Raw genomic sequence first — 27,896 nt, forward strand, 5'->3', positions numbered from 1 at the left:
ACTGAATGCAAACTATCTTAAGACATTAACCAAACCTTTAATGTATCAATTTATTGCATATGTCAGTACAGAAAAATAGAAAGTATAATTTAAAAGAAAATTCATTGTAAAAAAACAAATGCAGATGTTTGCTTGCCATGGTGAGCCAGAACCTAACCTTCAAATTTAAGTTATAAAATTTTATTCCTGCTTCAAATGAAGTATGGTAAATAACAAAAATGGCTTACATTATGAAATTGGAATAACTTATTTCGTCCTGAACATACTTAAATATGTTGAAAACAACTTGAATTTGAACGATATGCTGTACTGGCAGGAAGTGTTAGAAGTTATGTTAAAATGCACACACTCACCCTGTCGCATGTGCGTCTCTGGCACTTTATGTAAAAAAGTGTCTCTTGTACATAGTTCTATTTTTAAATTACATTTTTAAGATACAAAATATAAATGGAGGTATATTTGTGCCACTTGGCAAAATGTGTTGACTACTATTAGGATGAATGCATTTATTTGCGTACAAACGAATATATTATTTCTGATTAGCTAAGATAAATATGCATATGTGGTAATATAAACAGAAGTGCTTCTCATTTCTCGTCTAGTCATTTAAAAAATAGATGTCTGTGCTCTAGCATTATCCAGCTTTACCTGAGTGATATGAAAATACAGAGAGAGAATCATCTGAAAGTGTCACGACTAATTTTTTTCACAGTTTTTTCCCCCACAAATGCTGTTCAACGTAATGGGAAAAGGGGAGCGGGAGGGCCGGTGAGGACGTCATCTCAACCGCGATCTGACTTAAAAGCAACTTCCAGGGTATCCTTTCCAGAAGTGTAGCTCGGATCCGCGGAACCTCGGGGAGGAAGGACGCACGGACACGCCACGCTTCTGCCGAGCTGCGGGACTCCCACTTCCTAGAGAATGCGCTTGGCCTTGGCTAGTCAGCGCCAGCGGCCGAGCCTGCTCCCGCCTCCCAGCAGACCTCAAGACACGAGACAGGAGTGTGAGCGCATCGGCGGCTGGACGCTCAGCAAGAAGGAAAACAATGTAATTCCCACTGGCCCGGGGACATGTCACCACAGCTGGAACTCGTGCGATGGTAAGAATCCACCACTCCTCACAAAAACACCAATTTAAGCGGCCCCGTAAGAAAATTGAGAAAACCATTTTCATGAAAATAGCTATTTTACAGTGGAGATGTTTGCAAACCATGGGGAGCGGCCACCCTACGAGCTTCGGGGGGGGGGGGGTTGGCTGGGGTTGCCCTGCCTTTGACTCTCACCAGCCAGCCAGGCCCCAGAAACACTGTCTGCACAGGAACTGTGTCCCGGTCCTCTGGGCGCTTCTGTCTTACAAGAATTCTTTGATCCTTACACATGATTTATTTTGTCCCGTCTCCCAGTGCCCTTTGCTGGGGTCCTTTGTGCCATCTCCCCTGGCGACCCCTTCGGAGCTAAATGACTGCACCTCGCCACATGTGACGGCATCCGAGGATTCCAAATTCACAGCAGCGTCATCCCCTGAAATCCATCCATGATCTTCCACAGCTGCTCGTGCAAGTGAGCCAGAACCACCAGAAGGTGGACGTGCCCCACTCCCGCGGAGGGCCCCGAATGGCCGGGGATGCGCGGGGATTTCGCGCTTTATCCAGACCGAGGCTTTGGCCATGAAAGTGGCAGCTTCTGCCACGCTGCCACGGCTTTGAGGGGGCGTGCCTACGTTTCCTGCTCCGCCGTGCGGGACAGCCCCCCTGGGCAGCTGGAAGGCAGGGGTACCCCGCGGCCTCTGCAGAAGGTGCTCCGGCTGGGAGAGGGTGCAGGGACGCACGCCCCAGGGCCCAGCCCGAAGCAGAGGGCGGAGGCCAGAGCTCCAGGCAGAGCAGCGCGGGCGGCAGGATGGAGGCCAGAGCCCCAGGCAGAGCAGCGCGAGTCGCACGGAGTCGGGGCTCCCCCAGGCCCAGGCTCAGCCGACACCATGGGTCTTGGGTGCCGCGGGGCCTCGCTGCACTTTGCCGGACTGGCTTTCTCTCTTCAGTCCATGCCTGCTTGGGGTCCCGGGGAGCGGAACTGCGCCGTGGGCCGGGGGTGTCCTCTCGGGCATCCTCAGGGACCGGGAGACAGGCTCCTTTCAAGAAATGGCTTTTTTTTTTTTTTTTTTTTAACGATTTATAGAAAAACACTATCCTTTGGAAGTTATGCCCACGATAATTTCTTGTTTTCAGTGCCGTCAGAGAGAGAATGTCAACAGCGTTACCTGGCAGAGGCGCTTCCAGGCCTCTCCACGGGCCGTGAGGTGCGGCGTGGGCCAAGCTGCCGCCCGGCCGGCCCCTCCGGCCCACGGGTGAGGTCAGCACCGGGCACCTTCACGCGCCGGGCGCTCCTGCTAAGCTGCCAGGGGTCTGTGTTTGGAGTAAGAGCTCCCCTGCTTTTCTAAGGCTAACCCTGGCTTCATGCTCCAGCCACTTGCAGTGGTAGCTTCTGTGCTAAAAAGCTGAAGGTTCCACTCCCACCCCCACAGGGGAACAGAAGTAAGATTTCCTACAAAGCTGCCTTTTGCTGCAGTTTTATTTCCTAGCAACTAAAGCACTAAACCAAGGAACGCAGCTCCTTTTGCTTTTGCTAACCTTTATTTTCAGAAAGCCCGATTAATGGCATCGTGGCTTTAGTGAGCTAAATATACCTAGAAACTGGGACTTAACATCAAGTGTGGGAATTTTTGTAAAACAGTACGTACAGTCCTGTAGCGACAGGCTTCCGAATTTCAATCCCCAAAGAAATTCTAAGGTTCACTCTGCCTGCTATTCGGGGGTCAGCTGCAGACTTACAAAATTGATTGAAACGAAAATTCTCTTTGCCCCCAAATTACAAATGTTAAAAAGTTCCCCTCTGTACATGAGAGCTGCAATAAAATTCCAAATTTCTTTTTTTTTTCTCGTTTTCACATGCCATGATCCAGACTGTATCTGACAAAACACGGCAAATTTATTGGAAAATGTGTCCCCTTTATTTGTAAGAAAAAGCTGGGTCTCAGCTTCACCAGAGCAAAATTCAATGGCAACCTGCACACAGCGCTCCATTTCACTTCTCGCCAACAACAAAATAGAGTTTACATAAAAATATAGAACCCAGGTTACCGGATACATTGGTAAATAACCAGTGCTATTTACATTAGAAACACTGCATTGCATAATTTCAAGGAATGTAAAATACCATCATGCATTTCATTTTAACTTTTAAGGTGAAAAAAATGCAGTTACACAATTAAGTTGCTTACCATGATTGTCCTAATATTCACTAAGGAACACACCCCAAAGCAAAGGTTTCTTGTCTCCATGGCTCCTTCCACACCCAGCCACGATCACGTGTCACACAGATTAAACCACTCTAGCAACAAGAAACTCGTGAAGATGCGATATGCTGGCGCACTGAACTAAGGATGTGGACACACCACCACAGGGAAGAGTTCGATGGACACGTATGAAATAATCCCAAGAACCAGAGTTCTCCAAATGTAAAAAACTATTTGGGTCATCTTAAGGGAGCACAGACGTCCTTTCAAAGTCTGACGTCACTCCTCGGCCAGGTACAGATGAACTAGGCCTGGAGAAAGGAACATTCTTTGTCACTCCGCACAAACTGAAACACAGCGCATCCGCGGCGAAGGAGACATTAGATAATCGTTACGTTAGACGAAGTCTTCGCCATCTCCTCGGGAGAGTGGCTCTTGATGACTTCTTTGATGAACTGTTCCAGGGCAGCGAAGTAACCCTGGCACTGCCACGTGTCGTTGTGCGTTCCGTCGGGGAAAATGGCCAATCTCTTAGTCCGAGCCGGGGAGAGTTCGTACAGCTGCTTCATCATCACCGGGGGGATGAGCTGGTCCGAGAGCCCAGAGATGAAGAGAGAAGGCATTCTGCACTGGGAGACTTTTCTGTAGGACAGAAACTTGTTTTTGTAGCACCACAAAGGCAGGTAATGCACTGGCAAGAAGGGAAACAAAGTGCTGGCCATGAGCGGGATGCTCAGAAACGTGTTCTCCACCATGATGGCGGAGATCCGGTGTGCGTTTTCGGAAGCCAGGTGAATCGCCACCGCGCCGCCCAGGGAGCGGCCGAAGAGGAAGACCTTCGTCTTGTCGAGGTCGGGTCTGGCCATGACATAGTCCAGCACGGCCTCCGAGTCCAGGTAGAGGCCCTCCTCGCTTGCCTCGCCCTCGCTCTTCCCGTAGCCCCGGTAATCCACCAGCAGGAGGTTGACCTTGAGGTTCACCAGCATAAGCAGGGCGTTGGGCAGCCTGTGCCCGACGTTGCCCGCGTTCCCGTGGAAATAGATTATAGTTGGGGAATAGGGCGCGTTGTCTCCAGTGTACCGTATCAAAATGAGATTCAGCCGCACCCCATCCTTGGTTCTGACGAACACGTTCTCGTGGGGGATGCCGGTGGGCATGGGCACGTAGAGGCGCGAGGACGGCGGCTGCTCCGGGAAGTAGAGCAGCACGTCCTGGAACTTGTACAGCGTGCCCGCGATCGACACCAACACCAGCAGCAGCGAGACGACGCCCCCGTACAGGTGAAACGTCACTATCAAAGGCAAGAGGGAGATGCGGCAGAGGGCCCAGGACCAGGACGCCAAGGCCCTCAGCCACCTCTCCACAAAGCTCCACAGCATCCAGGACTTTTCCATGGTAAGTCTTGGTAAGTGTCCTAGAGAGAGAGAATCAAAAATTCAATACACGTCCATTAGTTGGAACATCAGATCCACGATCCACCACGGCACGGCCCCGGCGCGTCCTCGGGAGCCTCCAGCCACCCCCGCCTCCCTCGGTGGCGCTGCTGCTCACTCTTCCCTTCTCAGGCCCATCTCCCTCCACTGCCTCTTGTGCGCAACCCAAAGTTGGAAGTGTTTATTTACTGCCAGGTGAATGCACCCCCGGGATTTTGTAGAAAAGCTGACGCCATGTTCTGACTGCGTGTGTGAGGAAAAGGCGCGCGGACCGCCAGCCGCCCCACCCCGGGCTGCACACCCGGGCGTGCTTGTTTCAGGCCTGAAGCGCGCGCCCCTGACCCCTTGCACCCAGTGTGTCCACACGACACCGCTGCCGGTGGCCACCGGTCTGCTCTCGGATTCTGTTTAGAGTCCACGTGAGATCACAAGGGAATTTCTCAACGAATAGCATTCATACGTGTGCACATATGTTGCAAGTACCTACATGCGCACATGCATCTTCATGCATTTATCTATCCGTGGACTCTTAGTGGTCCCCGTATCCTGGCTTTTGTGAAATACGCTGCCGTGAACGCAGCGGAGTGCGTATTTCCGAGTTAGTGATTCTCACTCTCTTTGGACAAATAACCTGAGTGGGACTGGAGGACCCCGGGCAGCTGCCCCCACGGACCTGCGCTACCTCACGTGCCCCAGCAGCGCACCAGGGCTCCCCTGCCTTCCTGACACTTGTTCTTTCTCGTCTTTTCGGTCACTGCCACTCTACGCCGTGCCTCACTGCGGTCTTGATGTGCATCCCCTTGGGGTTAGTGATGTCCAGTATCTTTTCATCTACCTGCCGACCCTCTCTATGTCTTCTTGGGAACAATGTCGATTCAGATCTGCCCATTTTTTAATCATACTGCTTGATTTTTGCTACTGAGTTACAGAAGTTCTTTATGTATTTTGGGTGTTACCCCTTAGCAGTTACATGATTTACAAAATATTCACCTATCCAGTAGGCTGTATTTTCATTTTGTTGACTTCCTTTGCTCTGCAGAAGCGTTTTAGAGTTTAATGTAGCCACATTGTTTATTTTTGCTTTTAGTGGTCCCATTTCCATGTCAGATCTAAAGTCACTGCCAGGAGCAATGTCAAGGAATTTACCCCCTGTTTTTCCTTGTAGGAATGTTATAGTTTCAGGTCTCATGTTCGAGCCTTTAATCTGAGAGCTAACTGTGTGTGATGTGAGACAAGGGCCCAGCTTCATTTCTCTGCACAAAGCTGTCAGTTGTGCCATACCATTTATTGCACATTCTTGGCTCCTTTGTTGCAAAGTTACCAACCACATAAAAATGGGCTTGTTCACAGGTTTTCTACTCTGTTCCAGTATCTGTGTGTCAGTTTTTATGCCAATGCCATACTGTTTAGGTTACTACAGCTCTGTAATATAGCTTGAAGTCAAGGAGCAGATGCCTACAACTTTATTCTTCTTTCTCAAGATTGCTTTGGCTATTTGAGATCTTCTGTGTTTTCATATACATTTTAGGATTATTTGTTCTATTTCTGTGAAAAATTCCATTAGCATTTTGACTAGTACTACACTGAATCTGATAGCTCTGGGTAGTATCGCCATTTTAACAGTATCAACTCTTTCCATGAGCATGGAATTTCTTTCATTAATGCCTTAAAATCTTCAGTGCACAGGTCTTCCCTTTCCTTGGTTAAATGTATTCCTGAGTATTCTGTACTTTTAAACCAAACCGCAATGGCACTGTTACTTTGATTTCTCTTTCTGACAGTTAAAAGTAATCAGAAACACAACCAATTTCTGTATGTTGATATTGTATCCTGCAACTTAACCAAGCTAGGTCCGGTGAGAGTAAATTTAATTCAAAAGCTAGTTAGTAAACAGAGTCTTACCTATCAAGACCAATGCAATTTATTGCCAAATTTCTTTCTCACATTACAAAAAAAAAAAATACATGAGTAAACAAATTAGAATAAGAAAGAATAAAATATCTTCCCTTCTATCTACCTAAAGGTTGTCAGAGGTAAATTTTCTTTCACATCTGATTAAAAAGAAATTCCAGATTGCCAGTGTCATGAAATATCACAAACCGTTTATACAGTCCTCACTGCGATTTCATGCCACTGAGTCAACGATGCTAGTCAAGAAGCATTAGTAAGGCCATGTGCGCAGAGGGAGTAAATGTGAAACAAGGATACAAAAATTCTGAGGAACAGAGATAAATGTAGCAAAATAACTCACTGGAGAGAAGTAAAAAAATTTTTCTGAAAAAAAATAACTGAGGTAAAGAAAATATAGAAAAACTATCAAAAAACAGTCTTTTGTCATGAAGCAATGAAAGTATGCGTGTTGTCTTAAAAGCAAAAGTGGGAGATATGTTACAAGTTGTCTGATGTAGCAGTCATCTACTTAAATATTTACCAAGTTCCCAAAATATTAATTCTTTTTGTGCATGTGTGTGCGTGCACGTGTGTGTAGAAGAACCATAGGTCAAGTGTGTGGGGCGGGGAGGTGAGTGGATTCACCAGAGACAGAGCGGGGAGCAGAACAGGCAGACTGACTGAAGTACACTGCTAAGGGGAGCAGCGGGGAGACAGGAGAGGTCTGCTGAGTCATGTGGGAAGCTCCCTGGCCGGGGATGGACTCAGGCCTCAGTGGTGATAGTGCTGAGACTTAACCCCTGGGCCACCAGGGAGGACCTTAATTCTCTTTTATTCCCTAACCTATGCTAAAGAAGTCATTCTTAAATTGAATATACAATAATGACTGATTTTAGAAATGTTACCATATGCCATAAATTAATAAATGTGGCATTTTAGCCTGTTACATTTAAAAACTGAAAAAACATCAATCACATTCAATTTGCTTATGATGAGTTAAGTCAAATATGATTCAACATATTTGATTTTTCACTATTATTTCACCAAACATGTTCTTATTTCACTGAAGCGACCTTCATCTTCAAATGCTGATTCAGATCGCCATCCCTGAACCAACAGCAGGGCACCTTCCTGAGCTTTCTCCGAGGCCAACACCGCCACCCAGCGGCAGCAAGCTTGATGACAGCTGGAGAACAGGAACCAGGAGGGCGAACAAAACCCGGCCTTGGAGAAGGATCCAAGGCAGCCCTTGGGCCTGGGCGCCGCAGCTGCTGGAGACCAGGCGGCAGCTACGGGAGCGGGGGCGGGTGGGTGGGTGGGTGGGGGTGTGTGTGTGTGTGTGTGTGTGTGTGTCAGGGCCAGTGGCTCTGGGCAGGCACAGGGCACCCTGCGTTTCCCCACCGTGCTGCCTGCCCGTCAGCAGCGCAAAGCATAAGGTCACTTCAAATTTCACCTCCCATTTAATTTTATTTTTAAGTATCAGCAACACTTGAATGATTTTCACTCACACTCAGTAATTTTGGGAAATGTGAACACACATTATTAACTATACATAAAAAAAAAGAACTGCTGCGTAGTGGGTGGGCATGGCAAGGTTCGGGGTGTCAACTTCAAACATACTAGAACGGCGCTCTCTGGAGAACAGGATGCCTTTTAACATAGTTGTTTAGTGAAAATATTAATCTTTTTTTTTTCATAGTTGTGTCAATCATTTACGACCAAGATCTCAGAGCCGTGAGTAACCCGAACATCGTTTATTTGACAGAAGAGTAGGACAAACACACGAACATTCCATCGCCCTTTAAAGTCTTTGCAGTAGCAGGTATTTTCCAAGTAACCCTGGGCTTGCCCCTTCTCTCCAGTCTGCATGTTCTTTCCAGTAGAACCAGAACACCTAAGACCAGTCAGCACGACCAAATAAATTTCATTTCAACAGACATTTAAACGCACAGATGTGCCAGCTGCGGCTGCCGTCGTGACGGCCCTCGTGGCGCCGCCGCTCCTCACGCGCTCTGCTGACCACCACCGGCATCGGCGCTGACCCGCCAGGAGAAGCACCCCGGAGGCGGAGAAGGGCCTGGCGAAGCACTGTGAAAACCTGGACACCCAGCAGTGAATTGCCTCAGCTTTCAAATCAAACTCAGAACACCGCAGAAAATAAAGAGGTTTGAACACATGGACAAGGCAGATTTTGAAATTCAAGCCAAACACACACACACATCTGTACGGATTAAATCTATATAAATTTTCCAATTATTCAAACTTTGGAAAGTTACTGCTTTTGAAAGGCGCCTCTTTAAGTTCTAATCCCAGCCTTCAATACCGAAGCCCACCCGCCAGGCCAGGAGCCGTCGCCTCCCCTCACCGCTGAGTCCCTAACGCGAGACGCCGCTTTGCATCGCCGCAGACCCAGCGACCTGGCACGGACAGCGCGCGGTACGTCCGCACGCCAGACGTCCCCGGGACATCACTGTCCTCTGAAACGGGCGCCAGGGACGAGGCGTGGGACATGCTTGGCCAGGGCAGCGGGATCTCACTGCAGGGTCCCAAGCTTTGGGTCCAGGAGCAGGACGCTGGGCCAGGTGCCCACGCAGCAGCACGTTTCTCTTTTGTTTCTTGCCAGAAAATGAGTGTAAATGAAGACCCTCCACTCCCCTCACAACCCCCTTGAACAAATGGCCTCAACCTGGAGCGGAAGAGGAGGGCTGTCCCCGCGGCTCTAAGCAGCATCTATGTGGCCAACTTCCGCCTGGTGGGGGCAAACCGGCCTGGGCTGCGGCGGGCAGGGCTACGGGGCAGCGGGAGCTGAGGGCTTTCCTCACGGGCCAGCAGGCGGGGCCGGCGCGGCCTCGCCTGGGTCCCAGGCAGCTCAGGAGGAGGACTGAGGTGGGCGCCCACTCACGAGGCTCTGCCCTGGGCGCTGCAGGCCCGAGGCTGCCGCGCTGGGCCGCCCCGTCTGTGCCCTGCATGCGGGAGGAGAGGGCCAGGCCGGGGACTCGGCCGAGGGTGTGGAAGTCGAGGGCAGGCCAGAGATCGCTGCTGCCCGCGCACCGGCCCGCCCATCACGCGCCTCCGGGGAGACCGTGTACAAAACGGGGCTCTGAAAGAGAGGGGTCCCCTGCAGGCGCTCCTGCACGCGCGGGCCTCTGCTGCTAACATCTCAGCATCACGGAGAAGAAAAACGGTGCGTCTGCACCTGGAGGACAAACTCAGACGGGCCGGCTGGGGGCAGAACACTCGGCCGGCAGAGCAGGACACCGGCCGGCCCCTGGCTGCCCGTCACGTCAGCCAGACCCACGTTTGACTTAAACACCGACAGCGCCCCGCCTCCGCCCTGCCTCTGCCCGGCATGCCCGTCCACCTGCCAGCTCAGCACCCCAACTCTCGAGCGCTCGCTGAGAACATGCATCCCGCTGCCCTCCGCAGCCCCTCCTCCCGCGGGCTGTCCTCACGCTGTGCCGGCTCCACTCCGGGCCGGCGTCCCGCGGGCCGCCCCTCCTCCCCACCCGGCCACCCGGCGTCCTGAGGCTCTGCCCGACCAGCGAGGAAGGCGGCCGCGCTATTTCAGGAGCTGCAGCACTGGACTCAGACCCTGCCCGGGGTGAGTCAGGCTCGGCGCCCCGTCTACTCACGGCGCCCCGTGCTGTCCAGGAGCGCACGATCCACTCGGGCAGCAGACGCGGACCAAGGAAGCTCACACGCGGAAAGTGAACCCCTCTGTCCACTGACGACACAAGAAATGACAAAATCGAAGGCCACCACCGTCCTCACACGCAGCAGAAGGCGAACGGGCGTCACCGCGCCGCGCACGTACCCCAGCGCCCGGTGCCATCGTGCTTGGGTACGTGGAGAAACGCAGAGGACATTTGGGCAAACTTTCAGAAAACAAGAGAGAGCACAACCCTACATTCTGGGTGAGAACACAGGGAGGACACCTGAAGCAGCTCCGCCGGGTGCCGCAGGGTCTCAGGAGACAGGCCGCACCCCTGCCACCCGGGCCGGCGGCCACACCGGCGGCGTGTGTGGTTTTCTTCAGTGGGGAGCGCTTCTACTTGAAGAGACAAGTGCCAAACTGGCCATTCCAACTCGGGTGCTTGGCAGACGATTCCGAAAAATGAATGAGGGTGCCAAGGCTCCCCAGGAAGGGAGAGGCTTCTCAGAGAGCTTGGGGGTGCCATCGGCAGGTGCGAGGGCGCCCTACCAGCTCTGCCGCACAGGGCAGACCAACATATTCCAAACGACCAATGACGGACGTCACGTGCCAAGCACTGGTGCCAAGCACGGCACCAGTCACTGTCAGATGAACAACGCACTTGAACCAAAGAGGCCAAGGTCCCCAACACTGGCTCCCCAACGGGCAGGGGCTCAGCCCCGCCAGTGCCCGAGGAGACCCCGGGGCCAGGCCGCCTCCCTTCGCAGCCACAAATCTGAGTCTCATTTTCTCCTAAAACCCATTGTAAGAGGAAAAAAAATGCAGAAACACGATGACCGCCTGACTCCACTGTGCAGACTCAGGGATATCTATAAAAACATAAACGGTATATTCCAAATTTTGCAGTTTTGCAGAAAAGGGTTTACAATGAAATTCTGTCATGATTAAATAAAATCACTTATTTTTAAACTCCCAGTTTTAACTTCTCACACCACCAGTTCTTCTCTGTAGAGTCCACATACGTAAAATCTTCAGGGTCCTGAGTTGTTTGGTAACATAGACGTGGGTGCTGAGACTAAACAGTCTGAGAACTACGGGGGTGCACTGCCTAACTCCCCAGACTTCCTGCTTTCTTCACCCCCAGACTTGCCTCCCTCAAATGAAAAATGATGTACTACATTAACTTAACTCTTTGGTGCAGCGTACTGTATACGGGTCACTGAAGCTCGCTAATTTCTGGCTGACAAATCTCTTTAATGAAAACCCCGAACATTCTCCAGGCCTGGGATCATAAACCTGGGACGCAGACAGCGCCCTGATCAGAGGCAGCGCTGCGGGCGGGCGGGGCTCTGCAGCGCCCACGGATGGAGGGTTGGCCCACAGCTCCGGAAAGAGGCTTTTACCCAGTGGGTGCAGCTTTGCACCTTCGCAGATGAGACTCCAAATGCCCCTTTGAATGGGTGTCCCTTGCCTATCACTTCTTCACTTTGGTGTTGAGTCTCTACATTTCTAAAAGGAAGCAGTTATCTGAATGATCCCGAAGGGCTCACAAGTTCTATTTTACAGGTGATAGAGAAAAATTAAGATAGAGGAGGAAAAAAGACATTGGAATAGGAGTAACATGTCCTCTACTCAGCAGTACAGAAGGCGGGGCCTGGATGAACAACAGGTGTCTAGAATTCGCAGCTCTGCAGATACAGAGACTTGGTATCTCGGGCGAGGTTTACGGTTTATTCATCAGACATTTTTAGTCTCCTCCCAGATCACTGTGGTCAAAGTAATCTGTTAAGGCGCAGAGCAAAGCTGCTGAAAATGACGGGCTGCACACTCCTCACAGGAGCAGGCCGCGCTTCAGGAAGGTGCAGGTAAGGCAGGGGGAGGGAAAAGCAGAGAAAGACGACCACACGGAGCTGCCATTAGTTTCCAGGAGCCCTGCGTGTTTTTCTTTGCTTTGTTAGCAAAGCACAGATTATTCTTTCCAGCAAGAAGCAGTGTGAACTACATGGAAGTTTAATTCCAGATGCAGATTAACGATCTCAATTTCCTCCCTGCCGAAGAATCCCACTACTCTCCTAAAGCTCGTAATCCACTGGGCTCAGTTCTTTACCCAGCAATTATTTTAACCAAAAAATGAAAATGAAGAACAACAAATACGCCAACGAGTAAAACTCAAACGACGGGAATGGATACAGGTTAATCATTACTGCCCCAGGAACCAGCCGAGAGAGACAGCCAAGTGTGTTATTTTTTCAATCACAGTTAAAATTATATTTTAATGAAGGTCAGAATTGTCCCACAAAAACTTAAATACTAATTATTTTAAATTTTTTACATGAAATTTACATTGTGTTGCACAGTGTCTACTTTTCTGACAATAGTAAAGTTACAAAAGCTGTCTTACCGAGCCCTGAATCAAATACGAATTTCCCAAAACCTGTAAGGTTCACGGTGAACCAATGACATAAGCGCACTACTGTTTGTAGAGGTCTGCAGTCAACCCTAGATAAGCAAATTTAGGAACAACTTGTCTACCGGTGAAAAGTGCTCGTGTGTGACAAAACCCATGTACACATGACGCGTGCGAGTTCGAGTGCAGACAGCAGGAAGCACAGAGCGTAGGCACCGTCCTGCTGACATCACCGAAGACGGTGTCCTCGGTGCTCATGCAAGGTCCTGGGGACACTCCCAGCTCCGAGCACATCTCCAGCAACACCGAACTCAGCCCTCCTGCACCACCACCCCTCCTTTGCCAAGCACTGGGGAGCCGCAGAGCCATGCCAGCCGCACAGCTGAAAGAGAAGCAAACAGCTTCGAGCAGTTGTGGGGAGCACGTAGTGCAGGATCCATCTCCCTGATGGTCACTCGCACGCCTCAATAATGGAGACGAGTGTGTTAATAGTCCTGTGGGGCCAATGAACAGTAACTGCCTATGGAGATGCTGCCAGTAATTGAATAGTTCGGAGAGCACTTTACACCCGGATTTCAATCTGCTTGAGCGGGCATCACAGGCACACAGGCAGCCACACAGGGGTGTTTTCATGCCTTCCCCTTTGCCTGATGTGTGAAAAGACTAAGCGAATACAGTCGACTCTGGCATGACAAGGTGACAGATCGTCACTACAAAGGTCGCTCACAATTGTTCTGAGATCAAAAATATCTTCAAGAAAGAAAATGGTAAAAAAAAAAGATGCAGAAGGCTAAAAAGGTAGTGACGGCAGAATGGAGACCAAGCATGAGATTCGGGACATCTCCAACATGTTCTAGAATGTCACTATAAACCAGATGGAGGAAATGCAGAATTAATTGTGTTATAAAATCAAAGTCACAGAAGTAAGATGTTCAGGCACTCGCGAAGCCCACGGTCCCTGTGCTGGAATCACGCCCCCCGGCAGTTCAGCAGAAGGCGCTGCCGGAGGCGAGCAGGGAGCAGTGCAAAACGAGGTCTTTCACTTGGGGGGAAGAACCCGGATTAGAAAAATCAGAACCTCTTTTAGGTTTGTTCGGAGATGGGCACAATGTGGGCCTCAGGCTTTCCTGATCAGCAGCAAGGTTTCAGAGTCTCCTCAGGACAACGGAGATGGAGAAACAGACACCCCAGAGAATGGTGACCAAGATCATAGACAGCTTCTTGTCCCCACACTGGGTCAGGCTGCTAGCCCAGGGTGACCTGGTTAGCGACACTCCCCTGCAGAAGGCCAGCGGCCTGAGACCGCAGATCCTGGGCAGCCTCCTATGCCAATCATTTATCAAGGGCTCTGCTTCCCTCTTCCAAATGAACTCTCAGTGGGAGGCGGTGTGGTGTGGTGGAGAGTTGGGGCTTGGTCTAATAGCTACGTAGCTTTTGCCAACACACTTAGCCTCTGCAAATGTACATTTCCTCATTTTTAAAGGGGGGATGAAACTCGTCATCAGAAAACCATGGAGATTAAAAGTCATACAGCGGCTGTTCACAGATGTGGCCGCTACGATGAGCGTCAAGTACTATCTAGCAGATCGGAGTGAGTGAAAACAAGTGCAGCTACTAGTTCCACCAGACCTGATGACGTAATGGGAGAGACTCCTGGGGCCTGCCCAGTATCTGGCCACAGGAGCACTTCAGGGCCTTGTGCCTCCTCGGCACCCCGCAGCTGCTCCTGGGGGAGGTCTTTCTGGGCCTCTGCTCCTGCCTGCCAACCCTCCCCAACTCCCTCCTTTGCAGACAGATGCTGGGGCACGTGCGCTGCAGAAAGCAACTCATCTGCTAGAGGCTGTGGGCTCCTGGAGAGCTTCATCTTATTCAACTCTGTACTTTGAGCAGAAAGTGAAGTAAATCTCTATTTAAACATTGACTGAACTGAGCAATCTAAGTCACAGGGAGCAGAATTATGACATAACACTGTATGGACAATCACGAGTTCTTATTCAGAGTAATAGAATTTAACCTTTTACAGTAAAAAGACAGGTGAGCAACCTCAACCGGCATGCGGGTCAGCTTCATGCCAGCCACCAGGAAGGAAGCATTCACTCATGCCAGGAAAAGGCAGGGGAGGAGCCTGGAACACCGACATCAAAACTCAAAGCCCCACATCCTGTTTCTCTACCCCGCAGGGTTACACCACAGACACCTGAGAGCCACCTGAGAGCCGATGACCAGAAGACTGGCTGGGGTCAGAATACCGTGGGCTGATCATTTCGCAGGAAAAAAAAATGTCGCCCCAAATGCACACAACGCCCACTTGGATTGTGGGGGCTGTGCTGTCTCCCCAACTCCCCACACCTTCTGCCCTGAAAGGCCTCTGGCAATAGTCGGTGCCAGCCGGGGCCAAGCCAGGGGCAGGACCCCACCGCACCCCCAGCCTGGGTCTCCCCCTTCGCTCTCCATGGCCGCTGGGTTGCAGGAGGGCGGGGGGTTTCCAAGCAGGGGTCTGTGCTCCCCCTGGAAGGAGTCCCAGGCCAGGCCATGGCCCCGAGGCCCTGCCGAGCCCCAGCCCTGGCCCCGAGGCCCTGCCGAGCCCCAGCCCGGCTCCTCGGGCCTCGTCTCCCCAGGGGCGCGCTCGGGGCTCTGGCGGGAAGGGAAGCCCGGGAGGCCCAGGGTCCTTCGCCAGCTCTCCCTGGAAGCCTTGCCCTGTGCCCCCCACCCCCGCCCCCCCCGTACCCCCAGTTCCCCAAGGCCCCTGTCCCCAGCGCACTCACCTAGACCCACTGCCCCCCACGTCCCCGCAAGCGCCCCCGCCTGCAGCTGCTCCCGGCCCCGCACTCACTCAGGCCCGCGCCCCACTTGCCCCTGCGGCCCCCCGCCCCCCCACTGCCCCGGCCACACTCACTCGAGCTGGCGCCCCACTTGCCCCGCGACCCCCCCGCCCCCCGCCGCACTCAATCAGGCCAGCGCCCCACTTGCACCCCTGGCCCCCCGGCCCGGGCACTCACTCAGCCCCGCGCCCCACTTGACCCCCGACCTCCCGGCCCCCAGCCCAGGCACTCACTCAGGCCCGCACCCCACTCGCCCCCCGGCCCCCCGGCCCCGGCCCGGGCACTCACTCAGGCCCGCGCCCCACTCGCCCCCCGGCCCCCCCGGCCCGGCCCGGGCACTCACTCAGGCCCGCGCCCCACTCGCCCCCCGGCCCCCCCGGCCCGGCCCGGGCACTCACTCAGGCCCGCGCCCCACTTGCCCCCCGGCCCCCGGCCCGGCCCGGGCACTCACTCGGGCCCGCGCCCCACTTGCCCCCCGGCCCGGCCCGGGCACTCACTCGGGCCCGCGCCCCACTTGCCCCCCGCCCCCCGGCCCGGCCCGGGCACTCACTCAGGCCCGCGCGCGGGCTGCGCACTCGGCCGCGGACACGGAAGCCGGCGCCGCGCAGCAGCGATCCCCCGCGCCGCCGCCGCGCCTCATCGTCCTCCGCGCGCGGAGGGGCCGTCGCCGTCCAGCCCGGAGCCGCCGCGGCGCCGCTCTCGGGTCCCGCGCGCCCGGCCCGCGCTCGGGGTCGCCGGCCCAGGCCCCGCCGGCCCGCGCATCCCCGCGCCGCCTGCCTCCGGGGACGGCCGAGCCTCCCGCGCATGCGCCGAGCCCCGCCGGCGCCCTCGCCACGGCGGCCGGCAGGGACAAGAGACCTCGGGCGCGCGCCCCGCCCCGCGGCCTCCCGCCCCGCCCCGCCTCGCCCCGCCCCCCCGGCCGCGGCGCCCCCCACGCGCGGCCCCACGCGGCGGGAGCGGAAGGCCGGCCCGGGAGACGCGGGCCCGAGCGGCCGGCCCCGCCCCGCTTCCCCCTCCCCAGCCCGGCGCCGGCGGCCCGGACGGCGCCCCGCGAATGCCGGCTCTGTGAGGCCTGGCCCCGGGCCTCCGGCGGCGCCTGAGGGGAGAGGAGGCGCGGGCGCCGCGCGTGCGGGGCCGCCGGGGCGCGACGTCGGGGCGCGGGGCCGCGCGCCTCCCGGGGCCCCGGACGCGGCCGCTTCTTCAGGAGGCGGCGGCAGCGCCTCGGCCGCCCCGGCGTGTGTCCGCCCCTCCCCGCGCCCCGTCCTCCTCGCGGGGGCCCGGCGAGAGCCGCGCGCCCCGACAGCCGGGACCCCGCGCCTGCGCGCCCGGCCCTGCCCCGTGCGGCCCGCCCGCCGGCCCGAGCTGCGCTCACTCGCGGCGCGGCTCCGGGGCCGCGGCTTCTCCCAGCCGCGAGCCGGGCGCGCCCTGGCGGGGGCGCGGCGGGGGCCGAGCGGGGCGCGCGGGCAGGTGCCCCGGGGACGGCGGGGTCGGGGCCCGGAAGGGAACTGACCGCACCTGGGCGGGGCGGCGGGCGCGGCGGCGGGCGCGGGCGTCCCGGCGACTAACAGGCGTCGCCGGGCTGGAAACGCCCCGCCTGGGCCGCGGGCCGCGGGGTGCGGGGCGGCCCCGAGGCGGGTTCGCGGACGCAGCGTTTCCTCGGGGCGGCCGGGACCGTTTCTTCCCCCTGAGGACAGCGGCGTCTTCACTAAAAGGGCGTCTAACGTGGCTTCCCGCCTCCCACGCGTCACTTCTCCGTTCCCGTCGGGGAAGGGGCCGAGCCCGCGGCCTCGGACGGCGGGACGCCAGACCCTGCCCGTCCGCCCCTCGCCCGGCGCCCGCGCGCCGCCACGGCAGGTGCCCGCGAGCCGCCACGGCAGGTGCCCGCGCGCCGCCACGGCAGGTGCCCGCGAGCCGCCACGGCAGGTGCCCACGCGCCGCCACGGCAGGTGCCCGCGCAGGTGAGCCCTGGGCCCGGCGCAGACCCCGGGAGTGCACAGCTGGCTTCCGAGCCTGCCCCGGGCTGTGTCGCCGTGGCCAATCTCCCACGGCGCGCGGCCCAGCATTATGTGTCACTCTTTGTCGCGACGCCAGCACCCGGGGGGCCCTGCGGGGGTCCCGCTCCCCAGGTGGGCGGTGCTCCCGGCGGCGCCGCGTCCCCGCGCCTGCGCACTTCTCCGCGCGCCGCACGCCCTCCCTGCCGGCGGGTGCGAGTGCGCCTGCGCGGCGCGTCCCTCGTCGTCACGCCTCCCCGAACGGCAGGTGCAGCTGCGCCTGCGCACCGCCTCCCGGCCTTCACCGGCCCCCCCCCCCAGCCCCGGCGCGCGGGGCGAGTGCGCCTGCGCAGTGCACAGCTGGCGGAACCGGCTTTCTGGGCGGCGGTTTCCGGCGGGCTGGCGTCCGGAGCGTCCCGTCCCGCGTCAGGTGGGGTTTGGCGGCGGAGGTCGCGGCCGGGCCGGGCCGGGCCGGGCGGCGGGGCCGGGGGCGCCCGCCGCTCAGGCCCCGCACCGACCCCTCTCTTCCTGCTTCGGCGCCTCCCCGTGGGCCCCCCGGGGCGGGGCGGGGCAGGGCGCGGGGGCGCACCCGGCCGGGGTCCCGGACCCTCCCGGAGGCCCGGGCAGGGCTGGGTCAGGGGCGGGGGGCGGGGGGCCCAGCGGCGGGGGCCCCTCCAGGGCCCGGGGAGCGGTCCCTGCGGGACAGGCCCGGGCGCCCCCCTCGGCCGGGTGCCCGCCGGGCGGCTCGCGTCCAGGCCTCTGGGTCTCCCCGGGGCGCCGCACGCCCCCCCTGGTCTGGGGAGCTCGGCCTGCTGCTTGGGGGCGCCCCGCCGACGCGGACCCGGGGCGCGCGCTGGCCGCGGATGGCGGGGATCCCTGTTACCCCGCTCAGTTTCTTACACTGAGGAAAACCGAGTCTTACAGGAATTAAGAGGCGCCGCGAAGTCGGATTTATGAGATGCTCGGCTCAGCCCCGCCACAAACCTCCTCGCTGGCCTTTTAGCCAATAAAAATCATAGATCAAAAGCCTCAGAATCCCGAAAATAAAGTGAGCGTGAGCGTGAGCGCGTGCAAAAGCAGGGGCGTCCTAATACTTGGTATTTTGTACAAATTTGATACCTGAAAATATCCGACTATTCATCCCGTACTGAATTTTGGCCCCCAGTCCTCTCTGCGGTTTCAGGGTACGAGCCCCAGCATGCCCCGCACCTCCCCCCAGTGTTAGGCTGCAGGTGTCTGCCTGGGAGTTGCTGAAGGAAACTGCCGAGAACTGGGGCCCATTTAGAATCTGCAGATGGGTCAGAAGTGGCCCGACCTTGAGCCCTGGTTTCTTCGCGGTTTCACTTCACACACTCACATGTAGTCGGTGTGACGCAGACCCAAGTGTACGCCCCTCGGGAGCATGTTTTGGGGCAAATAACATAAGCAGGTGGCGTAGCCCGTTGTGCAGACCACACGCAGCCAGCCAGGGGAAGTGGGGCGCTGGAGCTGTACCCCGGAAGGTGGTCTTGTGGGTTTGTCTCTGGGTCTAACGGCTCAGGAGAGGTTGAGCTTCTGCTGCCAGGCATTAGGCTGAGAAGTGCAGCAGCCTTTTCCCTCAAGACCTGCAAGTGGTTGTTTTGAGTCTTTTTCAGAGCAGTCCTACCTACTGCGTGTTTTTAAAAAACTGCATCCCACTGGCCTCATGGGGTGGGGGGTGTCTGCGGGTGACCAGCTCTGGCTGTCCCCAGTGCACTTTCCCAGGAACTCAAATCTAGGTGTTGAGGAATTCATTCAACAAACAAAGCTACAATGTGCCCTCCTGGCACAACATGGTTTCTGACTGCAGGAGATGGCCCCAGTAGCTAGGCATGGTAATTAACCATGGCTTCCCCTACTTTTTTGGGAAAAGTGAATTTTAGTGTTACATTGTTTAAACCCTGTTAAGGTAGCTCTGATACCTTACAGATTCTGATAGAACTGACGTGAATATTTAAACATCCTACAAATTTCACATTTGTGGTGACCAATTTCAGGAAATATTCTCGACTCCAGCCCCACAAGCTCTGTCTCCCTTTAGAACACACTTCAGTAAAAAGCTGTCTCATGACATTTTACTTTTGTGTTTGTTTATGTTAAAGCATGCACACTTGCTCAGTTCCCAGTGTATCCCTTTTGCCTTACAGCGATTATGCTCTCAAGGTCAAAACACCATCTTTGCCCTAGTGCAGCACCCAGCTCCCTAGTGGGCAGGGAGGTTGGCAGAATAACTGGCTTGGGAATTTGAACTAAAGGGTGTGCTAATTAATTTAAATACACAAACTAAGCAAAGTGATAAAGCAAGTTGAAAGAGATGGGTCAAGAGAGGATATCCCGGGGAGGGTGTGCAGCGGGTTTGGAGTGTGGGTTGCTTCGATGCAGCCAGCAGAGGAGTGAAAGTGAGCTTGCCCATGGGCTTGGTTTGCCTGCAAGACGGGGATGTGCAGCGCCGCATGTGGAGTCCCAGCGTGGGCTCCAGCCACCAAGCTAGTGACTTCTTCAAAACATGGTTTTAAAGAAGTTTGTTTCTGGTGCCGCGTGGCAGCCTGATGCAGAAAGAGAAATGGCAGGCAAGGCCGTTGCTCAGAAGCCCCCAAGATGAAAGGGATTCAGCTTTCTTTGCTTCTCTTCCATCTTTATTGATATTATTCTTTTGCACCATGTGCTAGATAAATAAGGAATGGAATAAGTCAATGGAATTAGGGAGAAAGATCATTTAAATGCTGATTTTCAATATTGGAACTATAGGAAGCGGGGCGGGTGATGCTTTCCATGGTAAAGACTAAATGGGTTTGAAGCACAATAGGTGCTTATCATTAAAAGTAGAGGTTGAAAAAAACACAACTTACGGCATTGATTTATTTTCATCTAACGCCATTGGCAGGCATCCCTTCTCACTCTAAGGTCTCTGCACTAAGTATCAAGCCGACGTCCTCCTGGGCTTTGAGTCATTTTCTTTTTGTTTTACTAGTTAAACCAGAGGAGCCGCGCTCACTGCCATGGCTGCAGCCACCGCACAAACTCCGCCAACAGTCGCCTCTCATGTTCCTTTCACGGATTTGTGTTCAACTTTAGAACGAATACAGAGGAGCAAAGTACGGGCAGAGAAAATCAGACACTTCAGCGAGTTTTTGGATTCTTGGAGACAGTTTCACGATGCCCTTCATAAGAACCAAAAAGATGTCACAGACTCATTTTATCCCGCAATGAGACTTATTCTTCCTCAGCTAGAAAGAGAGCGAATGGCCTATGGAATAAAAGAAACGATGCTTGCCAAGCTTTACATCGAGCTGCTCAACCTGCCTAAGGAAGGGAAGGATGCCCTGAAACTTCTAAATTACAGGGCCCCTATGGGGACGCGGGGGGATGCTGGAGACTTTGCCACGATCGCCTACTTTGTGCTGAAGCCACGGTGCTTGCAGAAAGGAAGTCTGACCATACAGCAAGTCAACGACATTCTCGACTCAGTTGCCAGCAATAATGCTGCCAAAAGAAAGGACCTAATCAAAAAGAGTCTCCTGCAGCTTATAACTCAGAGTTCAGCCCTCGAACAGAAGTGGCTCATCCGGATGATCTTAAAGGACCTAAAGTTGGGTTTTAGCCAGCAGACTGTGTTTTCTGTTTTCCATAGCGATGCTGTCGAGTTGCACAATGTCACCACGGATCTGGAGAAAGTCTGCCGGCAGCTGCATGACCCTTCGGTGGGACTCAGCGACATCTCTATCACCTTATTTGCTGCCTTTAAACCAATGCTCGCCGCCATAGCAGACATTGACCGCATCGAGAAGGACATGAAACACCAGAGTTTCTACATCGAAACCAAGCTGGACGGCGAGAGGATGCAAATGCACAGGGATGGGGGCGTGTACAAGTACTTCTCCCGAAATGGGTATAACTATACGCCTCAGTTTGGAGAAACCCCACAGGAGGGGACCCTCACACCATTCATCCACGGGGCCTTCAAAGCAGATGTCCACATCTGTATCCTGGACGGAGAGATGATGGCCTACAACCCCAGCACGCAGACGTTTATGCAGAAGGGGAATAAGTTTGATATTAAAAGAATGGTGGAAGATTCTGAGCTGCAGACTTGTTTCTGTGTTTTCGATGTATTGATGGTTAATAATAAGAAGCTCGGGCATGAGACCCTGAGGAAGAGGTACGCCATTCTGAATAGCATTTTGACGCCCATCCCAGGTAGACTAGAAATAGTGCAGAAAACGCAAGCTCACACTAGACAAGAAGTCATCGATGCCTTGAACGAAGCTATTGACAAGAGGGAAGAGGGCATCATGGTGAAGCAGCCCCTCTCCATTTATAAGCCAGACAAACGAGGTGAAGGGTGGTTGAAGATTAAGCCTGAGTACGTAACCGGGCTGATGGATGAGCTGGACATCTTGATCGTGGGGGGCTACTGGGGCAAGGGGTCGCGGGGCGGGATGATGTCCCATTTCTTGTGTGCTGTCGCTGAGACGCCCCGTCCGGGGGAAGAGCCGTCCGTGTTTCACACGCTGTGTCGCGTGGGCTCGGGTTACACCATGAAGGAGCTGTATGATCTGGGTCTGAAACTGGCCCAACACTGGAAGCCCTTTCACAAGAAAGCACCACCAAGTAGCATTCTCTGTGGGACGGAGAAGCCCGAGGTGTACATAGAGCCCTGTCACTCTGTCATCGTCCAGGTCAAGGCGGCCGAGATCGTGCCTAGCGACATGTACAGGACTGGCTGCACGCTGCGCTTCCCGCGCATCGAGCGGATCCGCGACGACAAGGCCTGGCAGGGGTGCATGACCCTGGGCGACCTGGAGCAGCTCCGCGGGCGCGCCTGCGGGAAGCTCGCCTCCAAGCACCTGTCCGCGGGGGGCGAGGACGGGCCCCAGGAGAAGAAACGAAAAGCCGCCCCCAAGGCCAGGCGCGCCGTGGGCATCATCGAGCACCTGAAAGCCCCAGACCTCTCCAACGTGAGCAGAGTGGCAAGCGTGTTTGCAGATGTGGAGTTCTGCGTGATGAGCGGGACCAGCTGCCACCCGAAGCCCGACCTGGAGAGCAGGGTCGCGGAGCTCGGCGGCTGCGTGGTGCAGAACCCGGGCCCCGACACCTTCTGCGTGGTGGCCGGCTCCCAGAGCATCAGGGTGAAGAACATCGTCGCCGCGGGCAGGCACGACGTCGTCAGGCCCGAGTGGCTCTTGGAGTGTTTTAAGACCAAAAGCTGCGTGCCCTGGCAGCCTCGGGACATGGTCCACATGTGCCCGGCCACGAGGCAGCGCTTCGCGCGCGAGTACGACCGCTACGGGGACAGCTACTTCGCGGACACCGACTGCGACCAGCTGCAGGAGGTGTTCTCCAGGATCCGGAGCCCCGGCGGCCAGGCTCCCGCGGACATGGCCTCGGTGATCGCGGACTTGGAGCACCGCTACTTCTGGGACCGGCCGCCCCTCGCCCTGTTCCGGCACCACTCGGTGTACGTGGACTTGTTCGCCGTGGTCGGCGACCCCAGCACTGAAATCCAGGGCGCCAGGCTCGCCGCTACAGCCTTGGAGCTGCGGTTCCACGGGGCCAGAGTGGTGTCCTGTTTGGCTGAGGGGGTGTCTCATGTCATCGTCGGGGAGGATCGCAGTCGGGTTGCAGATTTTAAAGCTTTTCGGAGAACTGTGAAGAGGAAGTTTAAAATCCTACAAGACAGTTGGGTGACTGATTCCATAGACAAGTGTGAGCTACAGGAGGAGAATCAGTACCTGGTTTGAAGTGGCTTCTGTAGGTAGAAGGGCTCCGACCCGGTGGCCTGATTGCAGCAGGGGAGGGGAGCATTCAGCTGCACGTCACTTTCTCCCTCACACTCTGCGCAGCGATTTTATTAGGTACGGGAAAACACTCATTTTAACCTTTGAAATCAAAAAAGCTACTGATAGCTCAAAACCCAAAAAGGAGAAATTCTTTTAACACTGATTATTTGGTGGTTTGTTTTTTTTTTTAATAACCAAGATGAAATAAACAGTTTAAAGGAGAGGTGATTATATAATATCCCGTTAGAAATCTAGAATTTTGACTCACGTTAATAAAATACAGTTAGAAGGTTTTAGTCATTAAAAATGTTAAGTGTTTGCGTCTAATGAAAGCTCTGCCAAAAACAAAAGCAAAATTGCTACGGTTGGACTTGGAAAAAGATGCTTTTTTAACACAAAGGCTAAATCCTGTCTCTAAATGTGGAAATGTTATAAACAAAATTATTTTTTAAGGTTAGGATCAAGCTCAGGAATAAAACCTTGTTGATAATGTCATTAATCAAATTAGGAGAAATTGAATGAGATTAAATGGTCTGAAAACAGATCAGCTTGATCTTTTTTTTTTTTTCTAAAATAGAACATGCTTTAAAGTATTTTTATGTGAAAATGTGCTTCAGTATAAACTTGCACTTCACAAAGTGATCTTCCCGCTGGGACCCACCGAGTGGCTGCCGGGGCGGCGCTTTTGTCCTGACGACTTTCATTCTGGGGAGTCACTGCTCTGGCTCGTATTTGTAGGTTATTTAAAGTCAGTGTATCTAGTATGTATTTGGGTGTCTGCACCTAATATTGGGGTGCAGCCGATAACGTTTTTAAAAAAGTCTTCATGGCCCTATGGAGCTATTTGGAACTTGGTACCTCAGAAATTGTGTGTAAATGATTTGTAAGTAATTAGAAATTTTATTCAAACAGTGGCACAAATGTATATAATTTTGCTATATTTCTTAACTTAAATAAAATATTTAATGTAGCATTAAAGTAGTATCTTATAATTTGTTCATTTTTAAAGCAATCCATAATAGTTATTTCAGTCGGAAGCAGATGGTCACCGTATAACTTTAGCCTGATTTAAATCGGGTGCCTATTTAAGGGCTTTTGTATTTCCTATTGCTGGATGACCTTTATTAAAAACTTTGAAATTGTACATTTTTATCATGTTTACTGAGGAAAATTACAAAATAAAGGTCAATACCCTGGGAGAAAAAGTATATAACTTTATCACCAGAGGTGCTAGGATGTAGTTTTAGGCCTTGGATGCTGGCACCACGCAGGTGCAGAGCCCGCCTTCACGGGGTGAAGTGCCAAACCAGCTGTGGGGCTTCATCTCACCCGCTCTTCTCACGGGCGCTGGTCTTTCCAGCCGCTGGCCTGGAACCGCGTGACCTGCAGTTGCTGGACAACGAGCTCCGGAGCTGGGCTTTGAGATGCGGGCCCCACCTCATGCCCCCAACCCTGGCAAAAATAGCTCCCGCGGCCCTCATCTCTGAATGTTGGCGAATCCGCTGCCGGACCCTGGCCTCTTCCCCACGGTTCCCTTCCCACGGGGGTCCCCGCCCTGTCTCGGGGCGCCCCGGGTGCGGCAGCGCCCCGCCCGTCGGCCCTGCCTTCCTCCCCCAACTCCAGTCTGCGTGTCCTGGGAACATCCGCCGTGACGCCGCGGGCCCGCTCGGGCCCTGTGTGTCAGAGCCCCCCATTCTTTTCAAAACCGCTGCTGCCGGCGGGACGGCACAGGGAGCCCGCGTCCCAGGTCCCGCGGCTGCAGGCGCTCGGGCGTCCGTCACTTTGAAGTAACCTCAGATCGCAGCATTTCACCCACAAGTATTTCACATGCAACTCCTGGTTTCTCCAACTCACACTCCTCCCCAGCTCTGCTCTCCTCCCCAGACAGTGCATCTGCTCGCCCAGATGCTCGGGCTAGTCGGCCTCGCCGCCATCTGTCCTCACAGCGCCATCACCAGCAGGTCTGCTGGCCGGAGCTGCCAAACGCCTTCAGAATGCGGCCTCTCGTCACCCTGACCGATGGCCGGCCTGCACCCCTCCCTCCTGCGGCCCGTGGGCTCTGTGGGCCCGTCTCTGCCGGCAAGACTGGCCTCCAGAGCAGCGTTTTTACTTCTAGAGATGCAAGTCAGCCCCTCACTGCCCTGCTCAGAACCTGTGAGTCCCGCCTCAGAATTTCCAAGCTCCTTCACTTTTGCTGGCGGGCAGAACACTGCACCCCAGCTTCGGACCTCATTCCCTATCAATTAACCCCTTGTTTGGTTCCTCTGAACCTCACTCAGTTCTCTCCTGTTCTTTCCCCGCCTGCAGCCTCTCCACACCTCACAGTCCTCTATCTGCCTCGTTTTACAGCACTGGAGACGCTGCTAGTTCCTTGCCGCCGGCATGTCAACACTCAGGCCTTGTTCACTGCTGTCAGCGGTCACTCAGCGACTCCTCTGCGGACAACCCTGCTTGGCTCTTATTCTCCAGGTTGTGGCTTCTGGCCAGAAAGCAGGGGAGATTTGCTATCCAAGAACAAGTCCACCCTTTTCTGCCTTTCTGGTGACCTTTGTCCTGAGAAAGCCCATCCATTTTTTCAGGCTGCCTGTCCCTTCTCTGAAAGCCAGGCAGCTGGCCTAGCTGCTGCTTACACAGTTTGCCTGGGCTTGGAGGAGACAAGGCTGCTCGGGGAGAAATCGGTTGAGTCTGGCTTTAACACATCTAAGATGAAATTCAGAGCTGTTCTGGCAACAACCGCTACCAATCACTTTCAGCCAAGGCATATTCAGTCCTTTCTCTCTGATAATCATCTGGGCAAAAGACGAACAAGACAGTTTTTGCCCTCAAGGAACTCACAGTGTACCGAGAGATAAAGATAATTGGAATACAAAAGAGTAATGTTTTCCTCGTTACAAGAATGATGGCTGGCACTGCAAAGCCCCTGGCGTGGGTGAGAAGAATACAAGTTCTAGCCTCAAGTCATTCTGAGCTCAGCTCTAGTTCTGCCACCCATTATCTGTTATTTTGAGTATAACCTGCAAAGTCTGAACGTTAGTTTCAAACTTTCCACCTATCTCACCCAGGGTGTGTGAGGACAGAATTACGAGCATTCGGCGTGCAAGAAGGGCATTTTTCTCTGAGTCTTAGCCAGGCCTCCCCAGTGCAGGCTAATTAACCCTAGGGGGTACTATGGCATGGATTCTGGAATAAGTAGAATTTCATCAGACGTGGTGGCCTGGAGGATTTTTTCCGGGGACCCCATCCCTGGTCTGACAGGCAAAGCCACATTAAGAGGTGCCGTCATGTGCACAGGATGAAAGGCACAGTTTTCTTCAGGAAAAAAGGAGAAAGATTTAGCCGTGGGCGCCAGCATCTGCGCCTCGGCAGGGCACCCAGTGGGATGGGAGAGACCAGATCCTGCATCTCTTCCTCTACCATCGGCATGCCTTGAAATCAGGACAGCTCAGAGCAAGAGGAACGATGGCATTTTTCATGTCAGTGACTCACTGTGTCTACCTGTGTAAGCTGAATTCAAACTGAATTTGTCAGAACGGCTCTCACGGACTGAATCTGTGGCTTCCCAGGCTCAAATCCTCACTCTGAGGCTCTAATGAACTATTTGTCCAGCGGTGACGGAGACTTTATTTTCAGTTAAAACTACTAATAAAGAGGAGTGTCGTCTAAGCAGTTTTCTGTTCTAGTTCCTGGGCACTCAGCAGAAGCCAGCGTGGGCGAACCCCTGCCCTTGCTGAGTGCACACGTCAGTGGGAGGCGGGGGGAGCGAGTCCTTCTCCCTCTTGAGACGCTTGCCCCCTGGCACCGAGACACCCCCATTCTCCTGCTCGCCTGCGTTTCTTCTCACACACGGCAGCTTAAAGGTATTGGCTAACCTGCTAGTTTTACTTCCTGACACTTTCATTCTTGACATAATTACTTTGCTTATAACGTCTTTGACCTCTGAGTCTCGCCCCACCCCATCCATGTGAGGAGCTTGTGGGAGAGTCTGTTGAGGAGGACAGGCCCTTCCACAGTTGCCATCAAGAAAAGACAGTTGTTTTCTGGAGAGATGGACGCGGGGCTCTGAAGGAGACACGCCCCCTCGCCCAGGTGAGCCGGATAAGCCTGAGCACGCCTGAGGGAGGCCATGCGGAATTTGCCTCGGAAGGAACAGATGATTCCTTTGTTACTTGAAACATTTTGCAGCATAGGAAAAAACCCCCAAGGCTTCCTAAATCATGGTCGGCTTCATGACTTTGATTCTGACACTTAACCAAAATAGCACAGAATTTGGAGCAACCAGAACCCTCAAACATTGCGAGGAGAAGCATAAAATAACACCACTTTGAAAACCTGATAAATTAAAAATGAACTTACATACCTGCTTTGTGACTCAGCAAAGCTGCTCCCAGCTCTGCCCAGGAGAAAGGGGCAGCCCGTGCACGCGGGTGCCGCAGGCCGGGCGCCCGCTGTGGATTCGGGCAGAGTCCGGGAGCCCTCAGTGGGTTTCTCAGGGGCCCAGTGCCAGGCGCACAGGCAAGGAGGCGGCAGGCAGGGGCCTGGGAGGCAGGCAGGCCACGGGGTCCCTGTAGAGGCAGGAACAGGCCACAGTGCAGGTTTTCTGATCCCATGCAGACCG

At 54.5% G+C, this 27,896-nt stretch overlaps 2 protein-coding genes across 3 annotated transcripts; one reads left to right on the forward strand and one right to left on the reverse strand.

Moving 5' to 3' along the window:
* Positions 1–41: 41 nt before the first annotated feature.
* ABHD13 (abhydrolase domain containing 13) lies at positions 42–16,100 on the reverse strand. 2 transcript variants are annotated; one of them, XM_037528698.2, is made up of 2 exons: positions 16,043–16,100; positions 42–4,702 (listed from the first exon to the last, which is right to left on the reverse strand). In XM_037528698.2, the coding sequence occupies exon 2, from the start codon at positions 4,680–4,682 to the stop codon at positions 3,669–3,671; it is 1,014 nt and encodes a 337-aa protein (XP_037384595.1). In that variant the 5' UTR covers positions 4,683–4,702; positions 16,043–16,100; the 3' UTR covers positions 42–3,668. The 2 variants fall into 2 exon arrangements, with proteins under 2 accessions (XP_037384595.1, XP_054557502.1); XM_054701527.1 differs by lacking the exon at positions 16,043–16,100 and adding an exon at positions 15,504–15,509.
* A 1,756-nt stretch (positions 16,101–17,856) lies between these two features.
* Positions 17,857–24,580, forward strand: LIG4 (DNA ligase 4). Its single transcript, XM_037528700.2, has 2 exons — positions 17,857–17,913; positions 20,473–24,580. The coding sequence occupies exon 2, from the start codon at positions 20,501–20,503 to the stop codon at positions 23,240–23,242; it is 2,742 nt and encodes a 913-aa protein (XP_037384597.1). The 5' UTR covers positions 17,857–17,913; positions 20,473–20,500; the 3' UTR covers positions 23,243–24,580.
* Positions 24,581–27,896: the final 3,316 nt, after the last annotated feature.

The sequence above is a fragment of the Talpa occidentalis genome, unplaced genomic scaffold, assembly GCF_014898055.3.
Source record: "Talpa occidentalis isolate TD23 unplaced genomic scaffold, MPIMG_talOcc4v2.1 talOcc4.5, whole genome shotgun sequence".
NCBI lineage: Eukaryota > Metazoa > Chordata > Mammalia > Eulipotyphla > Talpidae > Talpa > Talpa occidentalis.